This window comes from Malus domestica, chromosome 07 (assembly GCF_042453785.1).
Source record: "Malus domestica chromosome 07, GDT2T_hap1".
Lineage (NCBI taxonomy): Eukaryota > Viridiplantae > Streptophyta > Magnoliopsida > Rosales > Rosaceae > Malus > Malus domestica.
Genome location: NC_091667.1, coordinates 35,162,650 through 35,184,513, shown reverse-complemented (window position 1 = coordinate 35,184,513; position 21,864 = coordinate 35,162,650). Strand labels below are relative to the sequence as shown.

Below are 21,864 nucleotides of genomic sequence, written 5' to 3'. Positions count from 1 at the left end.
CAAATATCATGTCTACTGAAAATTACCCAATCTGATATAATATGATCGTTCAATTAAGGGTTTAGGTTTTCTTTGTAAAGCTATATTCGTTTATTTTCTTCATTACAAATGAATGTCCTCGTGGTTTTATATTTGTTTAATTTTTTGCAAGGATGATTCATGAATAATATTCTAAAAGATAAACAGCTAAGATCGTTGATATACATTACAATGTAAGCCCCACAAAATGTGTGTCAAAAGTTGTAAAAAAAAGTGCTACGGATCCGGCCATATATATATATCAACTGTAGTCTACCGCACTCATTTTCTTTTGAAACTCCTCCCCGGTCTTTGTTATCAGCTTCTGTTGCTTCTTCAATTTCTTTCTGAGCTTCGTCAACACTTTCTCGCGGTCCTTGGCAATTTCCTCCATGGCAGCAACGACCTCACTCTTTGCTTCCTCGTTTACTGCAATTTCCTCCAGGACTTCCGCGACATTCACCAAAATCGGGAAACAGATTTTTGGATTCCTGAAGGACAAACAACAAAAAGGCCAAATTGTGTAATCGTTAGACTTGTTCGCAAAGCAATGAGTTTAACATGAACATACACATTATCAGGTGTAGAGAGAGATACCCGTATCCAAGAGAAACCATCCCGGTTTGTTTTAAAATCCCGCCATCCAAAGATACAGCAGCTTGTTTGATACAAGCACGAGCATTGAACATTTGTTTCCTAGTTCTGTAGACATGGAGCTCGCCGAAAAGAGAATAAAACAATGTCTGCCGCAGATTATGGCCTTCAGTTGTCACGGTGTGTAAATGCTCGTCATCTAGGTCAACCAGATTAACTGCATACCCCAAGAAACCAGACGGGGTATCTCCACTTGGCAGTACAGGATCTGGCAAGAACAGCTTCCTTTGAGGGTCAGTACCATCAAAGTCACCTGTGTAAGGCCTGCAACATAGAAATTTCAATTTTCATGTTTCTATTTGCTTGTGCAATAAAAGCATATTCCAGAGTTATTTTCTCTAGAAGTAATCAACATGGATTGATATATTACACACAAGTAAAAGTACTTAGGAAGGTTTATGTGTTACCGTAGATCTTCGAGGCATATAACAAGAAACCGGCTATCTATGGATCTCTCAAGTTTAGCAGCTTCTGCATAAAGAGCATGCCTAGAATCAACTTCCCCACTGCGGTGATACTTCTCGAGAGCACAAGCAGCTGTGAATGATTTACAGACAACAGCGAGCATCTGATCTTCACCCAAGTACTCAGATAATATCCTGCATACAAATATATATAAATATATAAACATCAAAGCAGACGACCTAACTTGAAGAAAGGGAAAACGAAATTTTAAAAAGGGGGTAGCGAACCTGCTGAGCTTAAAGTTCCGAACTCTGCCCAGCAGAGCAACTAAACCGATCATGCCTCCCATGAAATCGTTGTCTGGCCCTTGGAGTGGAACTCTTGAAAGGGTGGAGACAGTAGAAGCTGCCGTGTGGCTCATTCTCTCTATGTGGTTTCTCAGCTCTTCTTTCTTTGATGAGTAATCTGAACTGCTCAGTTGATAACAAGCTGCACATGAACATAAATAGCATTTTTCCAATTACATACATTGTACATAGCATGTGAAGTTTTTTAAGAGAGCTAAACAAGTGAAACACTCTTTGAGGGAGAGATAATTTGACGTTTCATAAATGTATTAGGTGAGCAACGAACATTCTAAGATAAACAGGGTTTTGATGTATTTATGTGCAGCCAGAGAAATATAACCTTGCAAATGAGCTATTTCTAGCTCAAGAATTTCCTTGTTCTCATTAAGCTCAACCAATCGCTTTTCCAGATCTCCAATGTGCAATCCAATTCGTTTAATGTCATTCTCCTTTTTCTGAGAGGAGGAGAAGAAAAGTCAAAAATAGAAGGGCAGTTAATGCATTCAACAGGTAATTTGGGCATTCGTAGATCGTAATTGAGAAGCCTATTCATAAAACCTATTTCGGGTTAATGAGAAGTATTTATATATAAGCAATTTGAAGCTGCATTTGTTTTCCCTATCTTATCATTATTCACAGTTGATACCTGAAGGTTTTCTACTTGCTGAAGGGAAGATGGATCTTGGAGAAGCAAAGGAAATGGGGATAGTTCTTCGTACTCCACTTTTGGAACTTGCATTTCTGAAACCTGAACATAACAATTATCCATTATTGTGGATGGTGGTAACACACATTGTATACTCCGGGTTACATATAAATTTAAAGCTGCCATTGTCATGTAGCTTCTCATTATTCACAATTAATACCTGAAAGTTTCCTCCTTTCTGGAGGGAAGAGTAATCTTGAAGAGGCAAAACCTTGCCAGGTGACAACGGAACCTGACTCTCATTGTACTCCACTTTTGCTCTTTTTACAAGAACCTGAACATAAAAGTTAACAGCCATCATTATCAATTTGGCTAATACAGAATATGAACTTTTATCTTTATGTAATTTAAGAGTGTGTTGGTTTCCATGCTCCACTTTTGGATCTGGATGTGATATGAAAAATGAACTCACTATGGTACTTTCATGCTGAGATATAAAACTTCATGTGACTATAAGTGAATTAAAGCTGCATTTTTATTCGTATTTTCTCGTTAGAACAACTATTACCTGTAACTTTTCTACTTTGGGACTGTGAGATGAATATTGGGATCCCAAAACATTTTCCTTTGGGGAAGTCGATTGAATTTGTTTATACTCCACTTTTCGAGCTTCCTTGATAAGTACTTTTTTCTCAACACTCTTGCCATTTGACTCATCCTTGTAAACAAATTCACAAATAAAACGATCAGAAACAATCAAACAAATGAACCCACTATGGTACATTCATGCTGAGATATAAAACGTCATTTGTTTATAAGTAAATTATAGCTGCATTTAATTTTGTATCTTCTCTTAAGCACAACTATTACCTGTAAGTTGGGAGAGTCAGATGAATCTTGGGGCCGTGAAACCTTTTCCTTTGGGAAAGTCGAGTGAATTTGTTTGTACTCCACTTTTCGAGCTTCCTTGATAAGCACTTTTTTCTCAATAGCCTTACAATCTGACTCATCCTTGTAAACAAATTCACAAATAAAATTATCAGAAACAACTGACAATCTTAATACATTTAAAAAAAAAGAACAAAGAACAAAGATATAAGAGAGGTTTCTAATATTACTTACAAGATGGAATGAAAATGTATAGATACCAGCATTTTGAAATAAATCTGGGTACTTTGATTTAAGTGGAAAGATGTATAACCCTTGAAATCCTTTTAGTGACTTGGGTGCTACGGACACTGAAATGTCGTGAACTCTTTGAAGACCCTCAGCATCACTGCTAAACTTAACTTTCATGGACATTTGTAAATTAGTTTTGGCAATATGCTTCTGGTCCAGGGTCTTGGAATTACAAGAAGAGTCATAACTGGCAGGACGAACAATGGCCACAATTGCTTCTGGAGGATCTTTTCCAGCTTGGGCATCTACAGGCAGTGCCTGAAAAGAAATTAAAAAATATATGTTTTACTTGATTAATTTTCTACTCGATGAGCAAGACAAAGGTGAAAAGTAAATGAAAATTCTAACCCCATTAATGTCCAACTCTTGACATTGTTCTGCATCCAGCAAATCAATTGTAGAAGGAGATTTCTGACGTTGTTTCTCAAGTTGGTTATCCCACTCGGTACTTCCAACAGCTACACACTGATGCCAATGGCTCACAATTTAGCAACACAATAAGGTAGAATACCAGAAATATATTTACTTTTTCGCCAATTGTAGAAAAAAGCAAGGTGTGAAGCAAGATACTAAGATAAAATAAGAAACGAACCATTCCAGTATCAATGACACTGACAGGTACAGGCAAGGAGCCACCAACATCTAAACTGGTATCCCCATCACTTATGGAAAGGATGCATCCCTTCGCATCTGGATTACTTAAAGGCCTTGTAAAACAACAAAAATACAAAAGTATGCCAGTCAAACCAAAACATAATCAAGTGCACAGGTTACAAAAAGAACGATTACAGAAGAACATGCACAAGAAACCACACCTGCAGAACATTTGAGCCTGACCTGTTAAGAAAGAAAAAGAAAAACGAAGAAAAAAGTCAGGGACATAAATTGACCAAAACAATTTCATTGAAGAAGAAATCTACAAGTATAACTATCCTCAAGTAGCATGCCATAAAAAAGTGGAAGGTGCATGCTATGACAAAATTATGGAAGATCTAAGCATGTGAATCATAAATCAATATTTATGAATGTCACATGAAACAATATAAAGATACTCAAGTTTCACGCCTTACTTACCACCAGAGTCACCTTCGAGACCTTCAAGCAAAAAATATTCAATCGTAGCATAGACATTGTTCTTATGGACCCCAGCACATGCTCCCTTAAGAAGTTTGATTTTCTGGCCACGTTTCCAGGCTATTCCTTTCCTCTTTAGAGATTTATGCACCCTTGCAACTACAATTTGAAGTAAAAAAGTTTCATGATTACAAGCATGGATTAAAGTTAGAAACTAAATTAATGTAATGAAATCAATAAGGACATTATGTAACAAGTTATAACAACCAAGCCAACAACAACCAAGCCTTATCCCACTAAGAAAATCATGTAACAAAGGATTCAAATTTTAAGTCATGCTGCATCAGAAAATCAAGCTTCTCGATTCACACCTACCTTCAGATGACATATGAAGTGCCTTTTTGTTTATAGGACTGACAACAACCACTGGTTGATCTTCACCACAGTCAGCTTCATCATCATACTGCTCATGCATTTGAAGAATCCAATTCTCATACTCCCTTTTTAGTTGAGCAAGATTTAAATGCTTTCCATCTCTAGAAATTTGAATTTTGATATCTGTGGGAACAAATATTATCAGAGTGAGAAGAATAACAAACAAACGATGCACCAAATCAAAATATTTCCATATTTATCATAGAAGAAATATACCATTTTCATTCTCCAGAGGCTGATTACCGAAGTTCCTCAGTGCAGCGGTAAAAGGACCATGGTGTGCAAGATCATTCTGTGGTTAACAATGCATTAAGGAAGAACGTTTTAAAAATATATATATATATATATATATATATATATATATATATATATCTATGATGGCCACAGACATAATTGAAATTATTTTTTCCACTTAAACATATAAAATTTTGATTCTAGGTCTTCCTCTACCCCTTCGGCCCTGAACCTCTGTCCCGTAGTCACATCTTCGAACCGGAGCGTCAGTCGGCCTTCTTTGCACATGTTCAAAATCACCGGAGCCGATTTTCTCTCATATTTCCTACAATTTCGGCTACTCCTACTTTACCTCGGACTGATGAAAATGGTGAAAGGTATAGAAAAGCGAAGCAAGAGGCGAAGAAAGCTGTCAGAGAAGCTAAGTTAGCGGCTTACGACGATATGTATAAACGACTAGATACCAAAGAAGGAGAGTTGGATATCTATAAACTATCTAGAGCAAGGGAAAAGAAGACAAGGGACCTAAACCAAGTGAGGTGCATCAAGGATGAGGATGGAAAGGTTCTTGCTACAGAGAACGCGGTTAAAGACAGATGGAGAGGTTATTTTCATAATCTTTTCAATGAAGGACATGAAATGAGTGCTTCTTTAGGGGAGTTGAGTAACTCAGAAGAGTGTAGAAACTACTCTTTTTATCGTCGAATCCGGAAGGAAGAAGTGGTTGTAGCTTTGAAGAAGATGAAGCATAAAAAAGCAATAGGCCCAGACGATATACCAATCGAAGTGTGGAAACTTTTGGGAGAGACAGGTATAACATGGCTCACTGACCTTTTCAATAGGATTTTGAAAACGAAGAAGATGCCAAATGAGTGGCGAATGAGCACTTTGGTGCCTATCTACAAGAATAAGGGCGACGTACAAAATTGCATGAACTATAGGGGTATTAAGCTAATGAGTCATACAATGAAGCTCTGGGAGAGAGTCATTGAGCATAGATTGAGGCAAGAGACACGGGTTTCGGACAACCAATTCGGGTTCATGCCAGGGCGCTCAACCATGGAGGCAATCTATCTCTTACGAAGATTGATGGAAAGATATAGAGATGGGAAAAAGGATTTACACATGGTCTTTATAGATTTGGAAAAAGCGTATGATAGGGTCCCAAGAGACATTCTTTGGAGGATTTTAGAGAAGAAAGGAGTACGAGTAGCATATATCCAAGCTATAAAGGATATGTATGAAGGAGCAAAGACTGCCGTAAGAACTCATGAAGGACAAACCGAAAGCTTTCCCATAACTGTAGGATTACATCAAGGCTCATCCTTAAGTCCTTACCTTTTTGCGTTGGTAATGGATGAGTTAACACGACATATTCAAGATGATATTCCTTGGTGTATGCTTTTCGCAGACGATATAGTGTTGATAGATGAAACTCAGGAAGGGGTAAATGCAAAGCTTAACCTTTGGAGAGAAGTGTTGGAATCTAAAGGTCTTCGCCTAAGCCGATCAAAGACAGAATATATGGAGTGCAAGTTCAGTGCAAATGGAGGTCAAAACGAGTTAGGGGTGAGGATCGGAGATCAAGAAATACCAAAGAGCGACCGTTTTCGTTACCTAGGATCTATCTTGCAAAAGAACGGAGAATTAGATGGAGATCTCAACCATAGAATACAAGCTGGATGGATGAAGTGGAAGAGTGCATCCGGCGTGTTGTGTGACCGCCGTATGCCACTGAAGCTCAAGGGAAAATTTTATAGGACGGCAATAAGGCCGGCGATGCTGTATGGCACAGAATGTTGGGCGGTGAAACATCAACACGTACACAAAATGGGTGTAGCGGAGATGAGGATGCTTCGTTGGATGTGTGGGCACACGAGAAAGGATAAGATTAGGAATGAGGATATCCGGGGTAAAGTAGGAGTAGCCGAAATTGAAGGAAAGATGAGAGAAAATCGGTTACGGTGGTTTGGACATGTGCAAAGAAGGCCTACTGACGTTCCGATTAGAAGATGCGACTATGGGACAGAGGTTCAGGGCCGAAGGGGTAGAGGAAGACCTAGGAAAACTTTGGAAGAGACTCTAAGAAAAGACTTAGAGTACTTAGATCTAACGAAGGACATGACACAGGATCGAGCACAATGGCGTTCTAAGATTCATATAGCCGATCCCACTCAGTGACTTGGATTTTCCAAGTCTCCAACTGAGAAGTTTTCCTCACTCGGGAAATTAAGGGAACACTACCCCAACCTACATGCTCCACTCAGAAAGCTTCAACATACAAGCTTTAACAAAAGAAAATTCAAAGAACTTAGCGAAGAAGGCTTTGGTGTATTTAACACAATACGTTGAAATGAAGGAAAGCTTATTTATTGATATCCCCGATAAGCTACAAATATGTACATATACATGAGTCAAAATAAGCACACAAGAGGGAGCCTTCACAAAGGTTGCTTAGGAGAAGTCTCAGCAGTCGGTAGAGCCCCAGAAAGAGAAGGCACCGGAGGGGGATCATTTGGAGCCTCAGTACTGGACAGAACCCTAGAAGGAGGAGGCATCAGAGGTTGATCATTTGGAGCTTCATTACGCGGTACAGCCCCAGAAGACGAAGGCAATAAATGCCTTTGGAACAAACCCACAAATCTCTGATGATCAAGTAAAACCTGACCATCAGTTTCCTTCATCTGGTCAAGCTTCCTCTTCATGTTTGTAGCATAGTCATGTGCGAGCCGGTGCAACTGTTTATTCTCATGCTTGAGCCCTCTAATCTCCTGTTTGAGACTCATCACTTCAGCCGCCAATGATTCAACTTGGCGGGTTCGAGCAAATAGGCGTTGGGCCATATTAGACACAGAACCTGCACACTGAACACTGAGAGCCAGCGAATCCTTAACAGCTAACTCATCAGACCGTTTGGAAAGTAGTCTGTTATCTTTGGGAGTGAGAAGGTTCCTGGCCACCACCGCAGCGGTCATATCATTCTTCATCACGGAATCCCCAACGGTAAGAGGACCAGTAGGGGAGACGAAGGATGGGCGCCATATGTTGTCTGGAGAAGGCGGGGCTGCCTCTTCAACAAGGTTCAAGTCAAAACGACGGTCGGAGGGGCCAGACATTTTCAAAGGTGTTGAAGAGAGAAGAGGTCGGACAAATCAAGATCTTAGAAGTGCAAGAATGAAGCTTCTACTGGTGGAGATTCAAGTGTGCTTTGGAACTTAATGCCAGCCCCTATAAAAATCTGCACTCGACGAAGCTTCAGAAATCGAAGAGGCGCCTGCTCAGAAATCGAAGAGGCGTTTGCTTTCTCAAAAGCTGGGCTGCTTAGAGATCACGAGGGTTGATCTCAGAAATCGAAGAGGCGTTTGCTTTCTCAAAAGTTGGGCTGCTCAAAGACCACGAAGGCCGATCTCAAAAATCGAAGAGGCGCTCGCTTTCTCAAAAGCTGGGCTCCCCAGAGACCACGAGGGCCGATCTCAGAAATCGAAGAGGCACCTACTTTTCCAGCCTTTTCCAGCCTTGTCAGCACCTGTCACACGCACACTCAGTTTTGCGGAAATTATGGGCATTCTGTCAAAGACTTCTGGGGAAGTAGAAAACACATGAATCTTACTGTTCAATCACCCACTTCCCACACGCAACAATAGCTCATGGGTACCACAGATAACTTTGCCAAAGTTCTCTGCCAAAGTTGAGCACGTGAAGCTTGCAGCTCCCACTACATCGCTCTGACCAAGAAGGGTAAAAGAATAGCAAAGAAACAGCACTAACAAAGTTTAGACCCATAAATTTTGAAGGTCTAGCTACCATATTATTACCCACAAGGGTAAAGGAACAGTACCACTGCTGGATAATTGGAAAGTCCCTGTGTGTCAACCTCTGTGCTTCGTGGCAAGGTAGACTAGCAAACATGCCCAACCTTTACTCACATTCGAGAAAACACTCCCAATAAGATTGCTTGCTCCAAAATCGAAGAGGCACCGTCCTCCGAATCTCGAGAGCCAGACTCCCAACATGACTACTTTCTTAAAAATCGAAGAGAGGGTAAAGGAACAGTACCATTGCTGGATAATTGGAAAGTCCCTGTGTGTCAACCTCTGTGCTTCGTGGCAAGGTAGACTAGCAAACATGCCCAACCTTTACTCACATTCGAGAAAACACTCCCAACAAGATTGCTTGCTCCAAAATCGAAGAGGCACCGCCCTCCGAATCTCGAGAGCTAGACTCCCAACATGATTACTTTCTCAAAAATCGAAGAGACACTGCTCCCCGAATCTCGAGAGCCAGACCCCCAGCATGATTGCTTTCTCAAAAATCGATGAGGCATCGTTCTCCGAATCAATCGAAGAGGCGCTCGCTTTCTCAAAAGCTGGGCTGCTCAGAGACCACGAGGGCCGATCTCAGAAATCGAAGAGGCACCTACTTTTCTAGCCTTGTCAGCACCTGTCACACGCACACTCAGCTTTGCAGAAATTATGGGCATTCTGTCGAAGACTTCTGGTGAAGTAGAAAGCACATGAATCTTACTGTTCAATCACCCACTTCCCACACGCAACAATAGCTCATGGGTACCACAAATAACTTTGCCAAAGTTCCCTGCCAAAGTTGAGCACGTGAAGCTTGCAGCTCCCACTACATCGCTCTGACCAAGAAAGGTAAAAGAATAGCAAAGAAACAGCACTAACAAAAGTTTAGACACATAAATTTTGAAGGTCTAGCTACCATATTATTACCCACAACTGTAAAGGAACAGTACCACTGCTGGATAATTGGAAAGTCCCTGTGTGTCAACCTCTGTGCTTCGTGGCAAGGTAGACTAGCAAACATGCCCAACCTTTACTCACATTCGAGAAAACACTCCCAATAAGATTGCTTGCTCCAAAATCGAAGAGGCACCGTCCTCCGAATCTCGAGAGCCAGACTCCCAACATGACTACTTTCTCAAAATCGAAGAGAGGGTAAAGGAACAGTACCATTGCTGGATAATTGGAAAGTCCCTGTGTGTCAACCTTTGTGCTTCGTGGCAAGGTAGACTAGCAAACATGCCCAACCTTTACTCACATTCGAGACAACACTCCCAACAAGATTGCTTGCTCCAAAATCGAAGAGGCACCGCCCTCCGAATCTCGAGAGCCAGACTCCCAACATGATTACTTCCTCAAAAATCGAAGAGACACTGCTCTCCGAATCTCGAGAGTCATACCCCCAGCATGATTGCTTTCTCAAAAATCGAAGAGGCATCGTTCTCCGAATCTCGAGAGCCAGATACCACAGACCACTTTTTCAAAGTGCTCTGACAGAGTTAAAACATGTGAAACTGGCAGCTCCCACTACCGTGCTATGACCAAGCAGGGTAAAGGAATAGCATTACTACTTGTTGTTAGGGAGACTCCTATATATGTCGACCTCCATCCCCAACGGACAGGCAGACCTGCAAAAATGCTCAACCCTTCATCATATCTGAGAGGGCACTCCCAACGAAGCCTTTCGAAATATTCAGCTTTCTTTCCCCCCGATAATACCTCTGCAAACAAGCTATACTAGAGCAAGAATATCTCATATCATCAGGGTTAAAAGCAAGAGTATCCCATATCATGCTTTTTCCCTGTCTTTTCTTTTGGCCTTGTTTTTACCTGCAAGACAAGGAGAAAGAGAGCAATCAGTCAGCACTTGGAATCAAGCTCCCAGCCAGGAACTGACTGCCTGGAACCCCTTACCTGATTACTTACCTGGCATTGCTCTCGAGTACTCATCTTCAACATCTTATGTTTCCAGGGAAGATTCCGCATCTGCTTGAGGAACAGATAGGGCAAGTGCGAAGGATACAAGGAAGCATGTGGAGACAAGCGTAACAGCACACGTGCCGATACATTCATTACTCTGTCAAAAGCAAAAGTATCCCATATCAGCAGGGTGGAACGTACTCTAGATTTGATGGACTTGTTTTGACCCTCAAATTCTTCAGTCGGCCTTATACTCTGGAGGAAACCAGAAAACCCTCCAGCTCAGTTCAAGAATAAGCCTGTGGAAAGTTACTTCTTCAAAAGCAAAAGTATCTCATATCATCTCTTCTCATTTTTCTTCTCTTTATCCTTCATGCTGCTGCAAGATGGGGAGAAGGTGAACAATCAGTCGGAGCTCTGATTGCTTACCTTGTCTGTCACCTCTTTCAGCAGACCCCCTAGCTCGGCGACTTGGGGGACTCCTACTACATGGTTTGTATCGCGCTTGACCAAGCCTGAAACTACAAGTAAGCTTCAAGTGAAATTGATACATTACCTTGTGCATCTCCACCAGTTAAAGATACCACCCCTGGATGGAGGAAGAGTACTTCCAGAGAAGATGCCACATCTACCTATGAGACAGATAAGGCAAGTCAAGACGACACCACACTCCGATACTTAGAAGTTTCGTGACTACGAGATCATTCTCCCACAATATTTCCTAATGTCATTTGTACTAAATCATTCACTTGTACTCACTAAATGAGAGCTTGAACCTATGTACTTGTGTAAACCCTTCACAATTAATGAGAACTCTTCTATTCCGTGGACGTAGCCAATCTGGGTGAACCACGTACATCTTGTGTTTGCTTTCCTATCTCTATCCATTTATATACTTATCCACACTAATGACCGGAGCAATCTAGCGAAGATCACAAAAAGCGATCGTTTTCGCTACCTAGGATCTATCTTGCAAGAGAACGGAGAATTAGATGGAGATCTCAACCATAGAATACGAGCTGGATGGAAAGAGTGCATCCGGCGTGTTGTGTGACCGTCGTAGGCCACTGAAGCTCAAGGGAAAATTTTATAGGACGGCAATAAGGCTAGCGATGTTGTATGGCACAAAATGTTGGGTGGTGAAGCATCAACACGTACACAAAATGGGTGTAGCGGAGATGAGGATGCTTCGTGGGATGTGTGGGCACACGAGAAAGGATAAGATTGGGAATGAGGATATCCGAGGTAAAGTAGGAGTAGCCGAAATTGTAGGAAATATGAGAGAAAATCGGCTCCGGTGATTTTGAACATGTGCAAAGAAGGCCGACTGACGCTCCGGTTCGAAGATGTGACTACGGGACAGAGGTTCAGGGCCGAAGGGGTAGAGGAAGACCTAGGACAACTTTGGAAGAGACTCTAAGAAAAGACTTAGAGTACTTGGATCTAACGGAGGACATGACACAAAACCGAGCGCAATGGCGTTCTAGGATTCATATAGCCGACCCCACTTAGTGGGAAAAGGCTTTGTTGTTGTTGTTGTTGTTGTAAACATATAAAATTTTGAACCTTAGATGGTGTTGGATTGAAACCAGCATCAGTCTCTGCAACCACAACATTCTTTGTTCATTAATACTGACAAAACAGAAGAATTCTAAAGAATATTGTATCATTGACAAGCAAACATTGAGGCAAGCTATCAGGAAGGAGCTGCCCTACCGATAAAGCATTTAACTCTCAAACAACATCTTTTCAACAAGTGTGCCCTGTCTCCTTTTTTTTGCTTGAATTCCATGAAAGGAAGCAAAGCCTGTGGTACATCAGATAAAAAAGACATCATTAGAACGAATAGCAGTTGCATCTCTAAATACAAATTGGATCACATTCCTGAACATCAATGCTCCAAATTGTGCATTATACATTAAACAATTTCAAGAATGGTCTTCAATGGAGTTATAAAGCTTGTCAATATCTTCATTTAAACTCTTTAGAAGTACTATAATGCGATACAAAAACACACAACCACAACTCAATTTTCATCTGTATGTACAAGAATTTGCTCTAAGGTCAAAGAGACCAATGATGACTACAGAAGCATTAAGATGCATATTTCAAAAACTCCATCTCATCGGATATATTTGGTACCTCAAAAGGTTTAGCTATTAGGAAAGACGCCACCAATGTATTTCAAGATAACAGTTACAATACAGAGCACTGCAGCTTTCAATATGCACATGTGACAACAATTACTGAAACCATCCTTCGGCCAAAGAAACTAAAATGCAGTAAATCTCATTCTGATTTTAGGAGTGTAATTCTAATACAACTTCTGGAGATTAATTTACAATAACATGATTTGAAGAGAACTGACTACCTACCCAACGAGCATCTGGAAGTAGGCGACCAAGCCTCCGAATAGAGACACGACTATAGGTTTCAAATTTTTCTGAGGTGCTGCATCCCTCAGATTCTAAACTCTCCAAAATTCTCTCAATATTCTCTTTTCCCTGTGATAAACAATGTCATTTAATTTGCACAATGTAGTTTACATAGGATATGTATAAAAGCAATCTCATATATATCCAGCAACAAAATATTTTTACATGGCGGTATAGACATGGTTTTCATACCTTAACAACAGGAAAATAGACACACTTAAGGCGAGCATTAGCTTTAATATCTGTCTTTGAATCTACATATATGAAGTATGACAAAGGGTCACTTGAAGTTGATATTTCTTTAACAGCTAAGACATGATATGAAAATAAATGAGTAAACAAAAGAGGATGATGACTACATTATTACAAATTTTTCTCTCTTTAAAAAAAAAACAGAGACAATTTACTAAAGAACGAAATTGGTAATTACCTGGAGATTGAGACATACTGTTTTTCTTACAGAAGAAATGAAGCTGTAAAACAAAATCAGGACCATTGGATGAATGCAAGTTAGTTGTTGCAATCTCCCCACCTGCAATCTCAGCTAAATCAACACCATTAACCTGGGAAGTTCAAAAGGAAAAATTATTAGCAATACTAAAGACTTAAAAGTGAAATTACCATAAAATTCAAGGTACTACCACTAAGAAGTAAGGGCTCATATGTGCAACAATAGATGGTTATAGGAATTGAAACTTAGCCAGCCAATACTCCTGATATTCGATAACTAAGAGTATAGTTGAATAATTCACACAGTACGTGAAAGAAAGCATCTATTTTTTCTTGAGCAAAAACTTCATCTATATTTTGTAGTGATTCCTGTTGGAGTAGTTGAGGTTAAAAATTACTAGCAAAAGTATGCAACAATAAAACTGGACAAGCCTGCAAGCACACCCTTCCATAATCTGATGCACCCTAATCATGTTACAACTCAGAGGTCAAGGATACCTACGCATTTATCTGGCAAAATGCAAATAACTACCAAGAGATGCGGCTACCATAGTCTTTTACACAAAAATGAAATACCAAGTAAACAATAAAAACAAAAAAAAAAACTTCAAACCTCAAAGTTTACTGGTGTTACGGTCTTCCAAATCTTCCCTGCTTTGGATTCTTCATCACACTGCAGATGAATAAAGTAATGTATGATAATAGATTTAGGATATTGTAGTAGAACTTAAGAAATAGCAATAGATAAACAAGATCTCCAGTAGAAGTCACAAGTATTTCAGCAAAAGTTAATAATGTTTGTGCTCCATAAGTTTTTCATACCTGAATATACGGGAAATATATGTCCTTCAGCTTGCATCGGAGTTGATCTATGTCCAATTTCGATTTTGGTTTATAAATTTCAACCTGTCAATCAGCACTATAAACACTGTGAAGTTTATAAAACTCATAGCTATTCAAAAGCCACCAATAACATTAGATTTCACAAACTTCACTAGTGACGACTGCTTACGGCCTAGAAAAACCAAAGCTTGAAATTTAAAATTGTGTCAGGACAATTTCAAATGCCAAAAAAAAAAAAAAGGCGGCCAGAAACAATATTTCCAATAAAACCAACTTCATAACAGAATTGGACAATAATTTGATAACAACAAAATGTTGCAATACTCTACCTTTGTAAAGCTACCGTGTGGTGTTCTGATCATTTCTTCTTCTAAAGGATCCCTCATGCCACCAGCAGTCTAAAATGAAAGGTACCAGTTTGAGAAAATAACGCCAGTTAGAAAGTTATATAAGAAACAAGAGAAATCAACACCGGTGAAAGCATTGCCATTAAAAAGAGATAAACTGCCAAGCACACTTTTACCTTCCAATTAGAATCAGAGTTTGACCTGCTCAGTAAAGCCTCTCTATCAAGATGTAATGTATAAACTTTCCTGGAATCCTTTGTCTTGGAAGAAATTAATGCATGCCTATAACATGATAGTACAATGATCATGGGTCGAAATGTATTGAAGGAAACCTTTCACCAGAAAATCAACATGCATGAAGAAGCAAAAAGAATTCAGAGAAGTCGTACCTCCCTAATTGCATAGACGCTATAGGTCCACCATATCCAAACATTCCAAAAAATGGCTACATGAACACACAAAACAGAACTTCAAAGCCAAGCCAGTACTGAATATACAACATAGACAGAATAATGGCATGCGGATTATAGAAATTTTTCAGTACATCATGGCATAAAACTTAACTTATCATGTTAAGCACACACACAACCTATTTCACGATTATCAATACAGGAAGATATTTTTAAATTGGTTTTACCGTTAAGTACGGAGGTGTGCCCCCTATCGCCTGGTCCTTAAAAGATCTATGAAGTGAAGCACCCATCTTTCCCCTGCATAGAATACGAATCACATTCTTAGCATGAAAATAGAACACTTAAACCTCACATTACTTGCCGTCACTAATGAGAATTATATACATAATTTTCCGAAGACTCGTGTAAGTTTTGCTATCACATGTGGAAAAGGTCAGCCAACAAGCAAAGCCATTAGATAACCCGAACAGAAGTTTGAGACAATTTCAAGAAGGAGCTAGTCACAACAGTATGAACCCCTAAGGAGGTCCTTTTGCATAATTTTTCTTGATTGCTTTCCTTTAGGATCTTTTTCCAGAAGGAAAAATGATAATGGATTCAACCAAAATTTATTTCACCCTTCCAACTCGAACTTCGGTCTTGGACTCTTTCAATTCATAGCCCTCACGAAATTACATTCCAAATATAAGACAGAAAATGGTTCAAGGAAAATAAATACCACTTCACTATAGAATTTTTATCGCTTCCATCCATCCCAGGGCCAGTGTCAAAAATTGAGATCACATTATCAGCCACATCCACACTGAAAATAATAAAGGGAGAACGGTAAAGTTATGAAGTAACCAGAGAGATATAATATAGCTTAACATTGAGCAAAAAACGGATACTAGCACAATAAATTGAGTAGTCTGAAATAATCAAACAATAATATCAATAGTATTCGTCTAGGTAATAATTACGAATGAGCTAGCAAAATATCTGTAAGCAACTATAATGACATGATAGACCATAGTGAAAAAGCAATCAACGAAAACACAAAAACCAAAAATCTATCCCAACAGTACCAAAAATTAACATATAAAAGAAAAGGCGCGTACAACTAAAGGATCTACAATTTCAATACCTTATAAGCTTCTTATGTCTCCTGTCATTTGCCCAAACAGCTTGAAGGGAATTATCCTGATGAACAAATGAGCAGCAGAATGTAGGCAATCAAGTGAAAACAAAATGAACCAAAACAGTGAATAACACCAGCAGTATATGCAACTTACAATCAGATCCGCCAGAGCAGTCTCAGACGTGTACTCTTGCGGTAATTCCCTTAGTAGATCAGTAACAGGTGTCAAATCCCACATATTCTACAAATCAGAGAAGTCCATCATGAATTAACGGCATCCTTTGATCAATCGCATAAAACTTCCGAACGCAGCAAGATAAGATAAATTCTTCAATTATGAATTTCAAAGCATATGGAAACAATAATGTAGGAGATATTACTAACCTCAAAAGTAATAACTCTCTCAGACACATTACCATCCTAAATCATAAACAAAACAAGCACAATATCACCATTCCCGAAAATATATATATTATCCATCAACAAGCAAACAAATTAAAAGAGCGCAACCATATTTTGAGAGTAATAATCCCACATCGAGAAAAGAAGGGACCTTTAAATCGCGAATCTTATACTCACATGAAGCTTCAGAATGTGGCACTCATGTGCCTTGAAGTTCTTGAAATTCACCACATCCCTTATCTCCCGGTTATTGGCATCTTCAATAAATAAACCGCCAGCATTCCAATCAATCTCCCGCTTCCGCTTCCTCGAGCTAGATTCTCTCAAGGCCAGGTGATGCTCCCTTTTCAGCATCTGAATGAAATCTCCAAGTGGCATTTTGTGCTCAGGGTTTTGCAATTGCAACCCAACACTCATGCCATTTGGCAACAGCACCTTGAATCTATACGTCACGTCCTTATTGCCGTGATCTTCGCGCACTTGGCTCCTCTTTGTTGGTGTCCGCTGCATCTTTGCTGCATGCATCCATTTTCAAAGACATGTATACACATATATACACATATATATACATATATATACACGTATATAAGAATTTTTCACAGAATAAAGGGGTTTTAGTGAGTGAAATAGCAGATAATCTTAACATTTGTACTTCCTTTAAGTAAAATCTAACCAAGTTCATGCTTTTAATTTCAAACAAATGTAATGCAAAATCGCAGACGCAGAATGTATAAAGTTCATGCCTTTTTTTCGAAACCGTGAAGCTCCGTTCTTGTTGGAGCTCGCGCAGTGAAGCAGAAATGGGAGATTTCTAGGGGTTTTAGAGAGAGAAAACGAAAGGTTTGAGCTTTGTAGAGAGAGAAAGCGACGTCCGAGTGAGCTGAACCGCCACCTCTCTGATATATTGCTCTTATGCGTGGCTGGGAAGCCAGTTGGCTCGGGTACATGCTAAAATGCGCCGGGTTGGATTTTTCTGCCACGTCAACGTTAAATTAGCCATCGGTGTAGCGCACGTTACCCGAATAGGTTCATGTTAGCAGTGTTGTATGAAGCTGGCGGTAAGTTGCGCCGCGGGATATATATGCCAAAGTTGCTGGGTGTTTTGCAGAACTAGCCGACCACAGCAGCTTTATTGTCCGATGAATCCACGTGGCAGAGGGGGATTAGATGAACAGGCGTGGGGACCCACCTCCTGTGACTGGAATGGCCAAGTAAGAAATTCTTTGTGCCCAAGTAAAGTAGGGAATCGAGGTGATCAGACAGGTACTGGGATCCGGGATCCCGTGATCATGACCGTTTATTGTATATCGTACGGTTATAAATTATTTTATAAATAATACCTAACGAAAGATGATCGCATGATATACGATGAACGATCATGATTACGGGATCCCCATATCCCTAGGAAAAGGATCCGACGAGTATCATTTTCCCACATTTGTGTGAAAATTTGGGGAAGACAAATTTGAAATTTGCAGAGACTCAAGGTTAATGGGCCTAACAATTGAGCATAAAGAGATATTTTTCGATGTGTCTAGAACTTGACTGTCGTACGTTATATATTATTATACAAGTGGAGGCAAGCATTTTTTTTTTCAATTGTCTGTCCACTTTTATAATGACATATGGCGTTCGTGCATGTGGGCACATTAAAAAATCTCTTGAGCCCAATGGGCACGCTAACGTAACATTTTCAATTGACTGGTATTCAATTGAGTGCTTAACAAGTTATTAAATAAGTGGAGGGATATGGAAAAGGGTAATACTTAGGAAATCATGTATTTAAACCATATTTTATAAACCATATGACGTAATTTTTTATGATTTAATTATTACTTTTTTTAATTGTCTCTCCATTTTTACAACGGCATATGGCGTACGTGCTTATTTTCTATTTGTGACACATTAAACAATTTACAAATTTAGTTTAAAAATTGGTTTACATAGCATTACTTCACACAAAAAAATATATTTTTCTTCCGTCTAATATATGGAGTACTGCTTGGGATCAGGATCCTCTCCTGAGCAAATGGAGAGGATCCTCCTGACCGGGTTCATCGGACCGTTCAAAAGTTATCCAATAGCTATAATTATTATAACTTTTAGTAGAGTTCCCTGTTTGTAACAATTGGATAAATTTTAAACGGCCCAATGAGCCCGATCAGGAGGATCCTCTCCATTTGCTCAGGAGAGAATCCTGACCCTACTGCTTGAATAGCCAGTACTTTAAAAAACCTCTCCAAAAGCACACCATACAAACTTCGGTGTAGCAGCCCAGTAAAATAAGCCCATAAAGCTGGGTTGCTGATAAAACTTGATCCCGGCCCAAAGAGGCCCACAAAAATTCCGACTCGACCATTCCATTAAGACCCAAACAAGGTGGCTGTCACGAAACACGTTAAAGTAAGGGTAGCATTATTAACACTCATTTTTACTTTTTACATATCTTTGTTAATTTTTGTTCATTGATCTTATTCAATTCATTTGATCTGACGGCCGGAAATTGAGATAAATGTATGAGAGGTAAAAATGGGTATGTGGATAACACTATCCTCATGTAATTATCAATTTATCCATTGTTGTTTAGCTATTAAACCAAAAAGGAAAAGAAAGAGATTAATTACTTGATAAGTAAAGGTTCAACAAGAAATTCAGAGACATTAGATATGTTTTACCAAATCCTAATTGGAATTAAAGGAAGGTACATACATGATGATAACAGTGAGTAGTAGTTGAGATCTCTTAGTTTAAGTAGTTGAACACAAGTCATCGTCTCATTCCATCAAGTTGCATACATAGCTTTAATTCTGAATACACAAGGTGATTTGCTACCCGTCCGTTGGACACGGAATATTATATAGCTTTAGATTAGATGCATGGTAGAATGATAATAATCATGCTTAGAATCTACACTATTGTTTTACTTAGAAGATAATTATATCGACGGACCAATTAATGCATGGTCTTACTTTGGAAGCACCATTCCAACTAGTCTTATGCCATATACGAGTTTTTGGTTCATGAACCTTTTTGCATTCATGGGGCAACAAAAATGATCTATGCAACAAGGAATTTTCGTATGTAATGGTATATCTTATCACGTGATATTAATTATGAGTCGAAAGATATACTACTTAATATGAGAACATACACGTATCACGTGATGGAAGAGATATTAATGTGTTATGGTTACCAATTTGGATGAAATCTTAAAACTAGATGATTTAGTTGAATACAATATAAAATGAGTGTCACTTAAAGACTTTTTTGCCCAAATGGTCCCTAAAATTGTCCTAACTCTTCATTTTGGTCCCTAAGATTTAAAATCGATAGAAGTAGTTCTTGAGATTGTCCACTGTCAGTTATTTTTGTCATTCTGTGAAGAATCCTCGTTAAATTTGAAGAAACCACAAGCTCAAATAGAGGTGTTGATTTGACGAAAATACCCTTAATTTCACAAAGATTTTTCATGGAATGATCAAAATGATAGACATTGGACAATCTCAGATACCACTTCTATCGATTTTAAATCTCGGAGACCAAAGTGAAAAGTTATGACAATCTCATATACTATTTTAACAAAAAAAAAAACATTTGAATAAGCTTATTTAAAAAATTTCTCCAATGACATATTAATACGACATGCTTCAATAAGGATTAAGGAACATAAATATGTTGAAAGTTGCCTTTCACCAACCAAAATTCAATCCATCGAATGTAGGGCAAAAAAGTGAGATTGTGAGACCCCTCTTTCCCCTTCCTAATGAAGCATTTTCTTTATATCTTGCTTGAATGTCCCTTTAAATGCAAGTATTAGGTCATATCTACCTTAGTTAAACCCATGTTATTTTTCGATTTTAAAGTCGCAACCACACCCAATACCACCTCAGGTGGCTCTGCGCACTGCGCAGGACTGTGGGTCTAATATAACTTCACAGCTCAGCAAAGGAGGGTTATCTGGTGGAACCATGTTGCCCTTACTGCAGGTTTCTTAATTATCAAAACAGACAAATCGATTCTATACACGTGCCTCACAAATATCCGCCTCTCGCTTTCAAGATAAATTACAACGAGATGTCATCGTGATAATGTTTTTAGTTAATTACGCACCGTCATATGTTTAACTTTCTTATATGGCAGTTTTGCATTGGCTTGGTATACTATCATGAGTGAAGAAAAACTTGGATGCTAGTATAATTGGAGCAGCATCTAAACTATAACTAAATATTAAAAGAGCAATCCCAGGCAACAAGGCTCTCTGCTTTTTTAGGGTTGGTGGAAAGGGGAGATGAACGTTTATCGTACGAATCTTTATCTTTGCTTTGCAAAGAAGTTGTTTCTACGACTTAAACACATGATTTTTTTTAAACAAAAGAGCAACATTTCTGTTGCGTTAAATCTCAAACTATAACTAAAGTGCACACAAAATTAATTAACCGTGAGCATAGTTGAGTGGTATGTCAAATCTAGGAGTTTCACAGGTGAAAATGATAGTTTTTACAATATGGTACACCAAGATCATAACTTGTCGTTGAAAATAACAAAAATAATAATATAAATGGTTAGTGACAAGGGAATTGGGGTCTAATTCTTCACCAAATTAGTATTTTCGATAAAGTAGGAGGTCTGTGTTTTTGGTTAGGGTGGGAGCATTAGTTGTGAGGTAATAAGAACTTGGTGATCACCAACACCGACGGTGAGGTGGATGAAAAATGGAGCCGCAGCAGCTGAAGCCAGAGATAAACGAAAAGAACGTACATACAACGGAATGGACAAAGTTTCAAGCCAGATCTCCCCCAGCAAGTCCTAAGGATCTGGAGATTTGAATTCTTGAAATTTGATCAAACGGCTACAATTATTATCATTTTTAAAATGATCCTTGTTTGAAAATGTTGGATCAAATTTCAATAATTCGAATCTCCGAATCCTTAAGATTTGATGGAGTGAGATCCGGCTGAGATCCCTGTCCCAACGGAATGATATTATGTATCGCTTAAGAGATAGAAGTCTTGTCAATATTTTTATCCTTAAAACAAAATGAAATAGAAATATTTGACAGAGGAAAAAAAGAAACAAATATTATTAAAAATAATATTAGGATATATGATGGAGCAAGTTGTCTTATCAACTCGGGCATCTTGTGAT

At 39.0% G+C, this 21,864-nt stretch overlaps 1 protein-coding gene across 1 annotated transcript; it reads right to left on the bottom strand.

Moving 5' to 3' along the window:
• Positions 1–156: 156 nt before the first annotated feature.
• On the bottom strand, positions 157–17,654 carry LOC103440149 (structural maintenance of chromosomes flexible hinge domain-containing protein GMI1). Its single transcript, XM_070825522.1, has 33 exons — positions 17,463–17,654; positions 16,897–17,234; positions 16,702–16,737; positions 16,472–16,558; positions 16,324–16,379; positions 15,919–16,002; positions 15,425–15,497; positions 15,177–15,232; positions 14,964–15,069; positions 14,770–14,838; positions 14,420–14,503; positions 14,211–14,270; positions 13,578–13,710; positions 13,340–13,401; positions 13,088–13,216; positions 12,429–12,519; positions 12,279–12,313; positions 4,975–5,050; positions 4,699–4,881; positions 4,324–4,482; positions 4,065–4,086; positions 3,842–3,956; positions 3,598–3,714; positions 3,193–3,507; positions 2,941–3,081; positions 2,639–2,788; positions 2,291–2,404; positions 2,071–2,172; positions 1,765–1,879; positions 1,365–1,566; positions 1,080–1,271; positions 616–936; positions 157–509 (listed from the first exon to the last, which is right to left on the bottom strand). The coding sequence occupies exons 2-33, from the start codon at positions 17,227–17,229 to the stop codon at positions 281–283; spliced, it is 4,047 nt and encodes a 1,348-aa protein (XP_070681623.1). The 5' UTR covers positions 17,230–17,234; positions 17,463–17,654; the 3' UTR covers positions 157–280.
• Positions 17,655–21,864: the final 4,210 nt, after the last annotated feature.